General features: G+C 38.5%; 1 protein-coding gene across 3 annotated transcripts in view; it reads left to right on the top strand.

Moving 5' to 3' along the window:
* Positions 1-5,423, top strand: part of veph1 (ventricular zone expressed PH domain-containing 1) — a 104,483-nt gene that overhangs the window by 78,576 nt on the left and 20,484 nt on the right. For all 3 annotated transcript variants that reach the window (XM_014012826.1, XM_014012825.1, XM_014012824.1), the window contains 2 exons: positions 3,499-3,638; positions 5,226-5,360. In XM_014012826.1, the coding sequence (XP_013868280.1) occupies positions 3,499-3,638; positions 5,226-5,360 (275 nt within the window). The remainder of the gene's footprint in view (positions 1-3,498; positions 3,639-5,225; positions 5,361-5,423) is intronic.

The following is a 5,423-nucleotide window of genomic DNA, read 5'->3' as shown; positions in this document are numbered from 1 at the left end:
CAATATATCTAAGCTCATCTGCAGGCATTCACCAACACAAATATGACAAAATGATCCATGAAAAACATTTTTACCTATACATGAAGTCAGACTTTGCATTTCTTTGTTTTTTTTTAACCTTTGATTTATGCATTCACAGCATTTAGCAGCTTTATATTTTCAAGTCCATAACCAAAGTGAGGTCATAGCCCTTTTCTTTTTTATCTCTTATTTTATGTAAAACTCCACCTAAACTACACCATAACAAGACACTCCTGAAACAAGAGATAATTAAAAAATAAATAACTCTTCATTGGTTTCTGGTAAAATACTTAAATTTAAATATTAAACTAGTATTTCCTGAAGCATCCCAAAGTCTTAAGCAAATATTTCACATTAACTGTTGTTGCTCAGAGCAGTGTTTTTCAATCCCACACTGCCCTRCATGTTTTAGAGGTTTCCCTTTGACACACCTGATTCAGATGACTGCAGTTCAACAAAAGCCTGTTAATCAGTTATCAGTTGAAATCAGCTGTGTTGAAGCAGGGGAACATCTAAAACATGCAGAGCAGTGTGCCTTAAGGACCAGGGTTGAAAAACACTGGCTCAGAGTATATAATGGGGATGCCTCTCTGCCACTACCACACCAGATTTTAGCTCAATATGTGTAAAACTCACTAAATCGTAGCCATTTTTTGTGTTGGTTACGCTGAATTCGCTGTGGGGTCTATGTGGAATTGAGTTCGCTCTATGATAATAGTGAAARCAAACACAGCTTCACTCCCCACTTGAATTCACTTCCTCGTGATTCTCTGCRTGAGGATCAACCCAACTGGATGATGTCACCAGGCTGCTGGCTGACCTCATGAAATGAAGACTCAATCTCTCAAAAGAACTGATCTAAATACCTAATAATCAAAACAATGAACCGCATGCAAAAGGAGATAGAAAAATGACAACTTGGGCTTCTGGTTGWAGCTGCAGCAGTTGTCTTGTTGGGTGGGACACTGGTGTTTCATCATCRCGCTCTCTGCATTGGCTTTCTGCGATTAGTTTATATTAATGTTATGTTTTTTGGGGGGTTTCTTTTTGGCTTTTTAACAAAGAAAAAGGCAGCAAGCTGAGTGAAAATTATTGAGCCAATTTCCAATGATGAATCATCAAATTTGCACGGAAAAAAAGAACGTGAGTAAAAGTGTTGACAGTTTGTTTTAAAAACACATTAACAAGATTAGTTTCATTGTGTCAGCAAATATTGCAGCCAAGCTGTTTTTATGATTTTGTTGAATAAAGCAAGTAAGTTAGCAGTGACATCATTTGTTTTGCTAATTTGAACTTTTAGCACCGCGGGCAGCCTCGTGGGTTAGTACTTAGCAATGATGCCTCACAGCAGGAAGGTCCTGGGTTTAAGTCCTGGGTTGGACCTGGGGTCTTTCTGTGTGGAGTTTACGTTATTCTTGTGTTTGTGTGGGCTTTCTCTGGTTTYCTCCAAAGTCTAAAAACATCCATGTTAGGTGGCCTTCAGGCCTCCCTGATAGAATAGAAACAGCCTTTATTGTCCCGCGTGGGGAAATTCCGGTATGATGATGATGACGCGATTCGTTGCCTGGTCACATAAAGGTTAATAATAAATAAATGAAATGCTTGCTATTAAGTAAAACAGGGGTCTGCAACCTTTATACCAATTATTCCCCTTGGCTTACTAATAAAATGTGTCCAGAGCCCCAAAACATACCACAACAATGATTATCAACTGGTGGCCCATGGCCACTTTGAGTTTGTTGAAGTGCTGGTTTCTGGCCAGTGCAGGTGACATACTGTAATATCTAAATATATACAGTGAATTTGAACACTTAATATTATTTTTGCATTTTAGGATTAGAAAAGACCATATTCGTGTAAGCAAGAAAAAAAAATATCAAACTTAATTTAATAAACTGTTTTCTAATTAATTCATTTTTTTCACCAACTTGTTTTACAGGTATTCAAAATAATTCCTGATAGATTTATGTTAGAAAAGTTAATTATCAAGACACAAGGAATGACGAACAAGCAGCAAATCCAGGTGCGGTTCTAGGGGTGGGGCCACTGGGGCATTGGCCCCTGCTGAAATCTGATTGGCCCCCTGAAGTGCCCCTGTCCTGTCACTCATCTGTCCTTTAGTTCCATGCCCAAACACTAGAGGCGCTAATGAGTCAAACAGTAAAGTCCAGCATGAATCAARCTTACAGAAGTCTTCTTCTCTTCTTTGAAAGACTTGAACAATTTTGCAAAAAAATATCTTTCAACTGGCAAACAATGGCTTCTTATTCTCACATGCTTTGACAATATTTTATCCATGTACAGTAAACATGCATTACGTTACAATTGTTTGAACATATGTGACCGGTTAAATTTATTTAWTTATTAATTTATTCATTGTTTGAATTTATGCTTGAGGAAAAAGGGGCAGATGTTATAAGATTTTTTTCTTCTCTCTGCTGCCTTTCATTTAATTTTATTTGTATTTTCTTTTTTATTGTACATAGAATTACTTTTTTTAAAGAAATGAATAAAGTTTGAAAAAAAATAAATCTAAATTTATACACCTTACCAAAACCAGGGATTTATGTGCAAGGATGTTGAACAAATACTTGGCCCCTCTATGAACATTGTGGCCCCTTGATGGCCCTTTACTCAGAAAAATCCAAGATTCGCCACTGAGCAAATCTGGTTACTGAGCTCTCTTTTTACTTGCTGCAAAGAATCCATACACAGACATGGTACAATACATACGACGTCACAAGCATGAACTGAATTTCTGTACAACAGTCAGGTTTTTAAAGAGTCCCCTTCAAAGGGGGCTGAGTGTCCTCCTCCTCCTGTTGTATGACCATGCAATCTCCTGTTCTCCCCAGGCCCTCCAGTTCCTTTACYCTGACCCACCTGTCTAATAGCGGGTCGTAAAGGTAACTAAACTCTACAATCTAAGTTAGCAGTTTGGGAAGTTAAAGATAAACATCTGTGGCTTTACTCTAACAGCATAACTGAATACAAGCRATAAAGAGGTCATGTAAAAACAAAATGCAGATTTCACTTGTTTTAGTTTTGAACATATATTTGTGAACTAATGGACAAAAGCACGTTCTGGTGTKGGTATAAAAGACAACTACAACAAAATCAATCTCATGTTAGTTTGAGTCAAAGCTTCAAAGAGCTACTGCAGAGGGACCAAACACCTGCATAGAACCACAGGTTGCAGACCCCTGAACTAATCGAACATCTGAAAAGCCTCTGTTGTATTTATTTCAAAAATTATTCTGATGATTTACTTATGAAGCCATAATAAATCACTATTGGGTTTAGACTTTAACATTAAGAATCAAACACAGAAAGAAAAATGACTTTTAGTTCAGCAGAACGTCTCTTCTCAGTCCATTTGTTTCCATGTCAGCCCATGATCAGGATAACAGAATGTACTAAGCAGAATCTGATGATCAGTTTCTCATTGGTGGTCTTCTGTGTGTGTTTGTGTGACAGATTCACATAGAGGGTGTGTGGCCAAGCTTTCCTTCTCCTGCCCTCTGAAGGGCTTCTACTGCCTGTATGCCAAGTCCTGCTTCAACCTGACGAGCCAACAACCTCACCTTTGGATTCACGTCATGCTGCTGCATTTACAGGTGCATCCAAATACCCAGCTGTGAAACACCTAAAACTGCTGTAAAACCATTGAACGAGGCATGGGAATGCTTTATTTTAGCCCATATAAACCATAATTAAGTCTTAATAAGATGCTGCTTCATGAACATTAAAAATACCACATCTGAAGTCCAGTGATTTCACTTGGAAAGCATTTTTAAATATGTTAATTCTAAAAAAAAGTGGGGGAATAAGTAGCTCAGCAGTTTTTGAAGAATGCAGAAAGTGCTTCAGTCTGTTGTAAATGAGACCAGATTAAATGGAAAAATAACTACAGTAAGTGTTTGTGTGAAATGTTCCACAGCATGCAGCCAGAAGAGCTTCAACGGTTTCTTTTATTGATCCTCAAATTCTCAGCATCTCTGCTGGGGGTGGGGGGATCATGATCACTTCCAAGAATGTTGCCTCATTTGCTGTCGGCTTGGTGGTAAAAGGGAGAGCAGCTGTGTTTGACACGTTGGTCCCTGCGGCATGTCTCRTTGTTAAACTTTAGTTTTTAGGATGGCTTTATTGCCGGTGTAAATAATGTTGGTGGGTCGCTTATCTCCATTTACCTCCATCAGATGAGCTGAAAGGAGTATTTTGGATTATGTCTTTGCTGTTTGGGACAAAATGTTCTGTCCTTTATACTGATGCGTTAAAAATCATTTAAGGAAAAACAGTCTTGATGCACTGATCTCTACGACCACTTCTTTCATCACAGCCACAAACATTTTACTGGGATTTTATCTGATATACCACATGTGTCAAACTCAGGGCCCACGGGCCAAATCTGGCCCTCATTACTATTTGATCCTTTTTGGGTTACTTCCAAAAAGGAAATCAAACCATTTCTTAAGAACTGTGTCATGCTTGGCATCTGAAAATATATTTCCTCAAAGGCAATTTTTAATCTGAAAAGGACTGGACTGAGAAGCATTACGAGCTCAGCAGATGCGGTTTCACCTGTTCTTTGCTAGTTGTGGCTGCTGATAGCCTGCAGGAGTCTGCAGGGAGGCGTGCTCTGTGATGCAGAGACAGCCCAGAGGAGGAGCTGCTCCTAAAAGGCAGTTTTATGGCCAACCAGACTTTTTTTTTCTCCTGCCTGCCTGCCTCAGGACAGCACAGGATTTCTCAAACATGCATGAATGAATCAAAGCAACGGTCTGTGTATGTTTTTGATGAGGGGATAACGTTATAACATGATATAAAACTCAAAAAAGTTGATTTTACATGATATTGCCCCTTTAAGATAAAATAAAAAGTTGTCCTAAATGTTCCATAAAACAATTTGGAAAATGTCATTTGTATTTCTATAAGAATAATTTGTCATATAACATTTCTTCAATAAATATTGACAGAAACTGGCCCTTGGCTTGGACCAAGTTTTGAATTTTGGCCAATTGTTGTAACTGAGTTTGACCCACCTGTGATAGACAAACACAAATTACTGCATATTGTGAAGCAGAATGAAAATGATTCTTGGTTTTTAAAGAGTTTCATCACATTTTTTTACCCCCAATTTACCTTTAATTGAAATCAATTTGTTTTGTTTTCCTCCATTTTTTTTATTTCTTTCTCTTAACCAGAGTAAGTCCAGTGTTCCTCTGTCCACCAGAGACAAGTGTGTCCAAAGACTGTCTTCACTTTGGGAGAAGACACAGCTGAAAGGATCTCACAGCTTTTCCATGGCCATGACTCAGCACACCACCCCACAGAGGAAGGTAACGCGCGTGTGTGTGCGTGTGTGCGTGTGTGTGTGTGTGTGTGTGTGTGTGTGTGTGTGT

Source organism: Austrofundulus limnaeus, unplaced genomic scaffold (assembly GCF_001266775.1).
Source record: "Austrofundulus limnaeus strain Quisiro unplaced genomic scaffold, Austrofundulus_limnaeus-1.0 Scaffold95, whole genome shotgun sequence".
Taxonomy (NCBI): Eukaryota; Metazoa; Chordata; class Actinopteri; order Cyprinodontiformes; family Rivulidae; genus Austrofundulus; species Austrofundulus limnaeus.
This window is presented reverse-complemented; position numbering and strand designations above follow the sequence as displayed.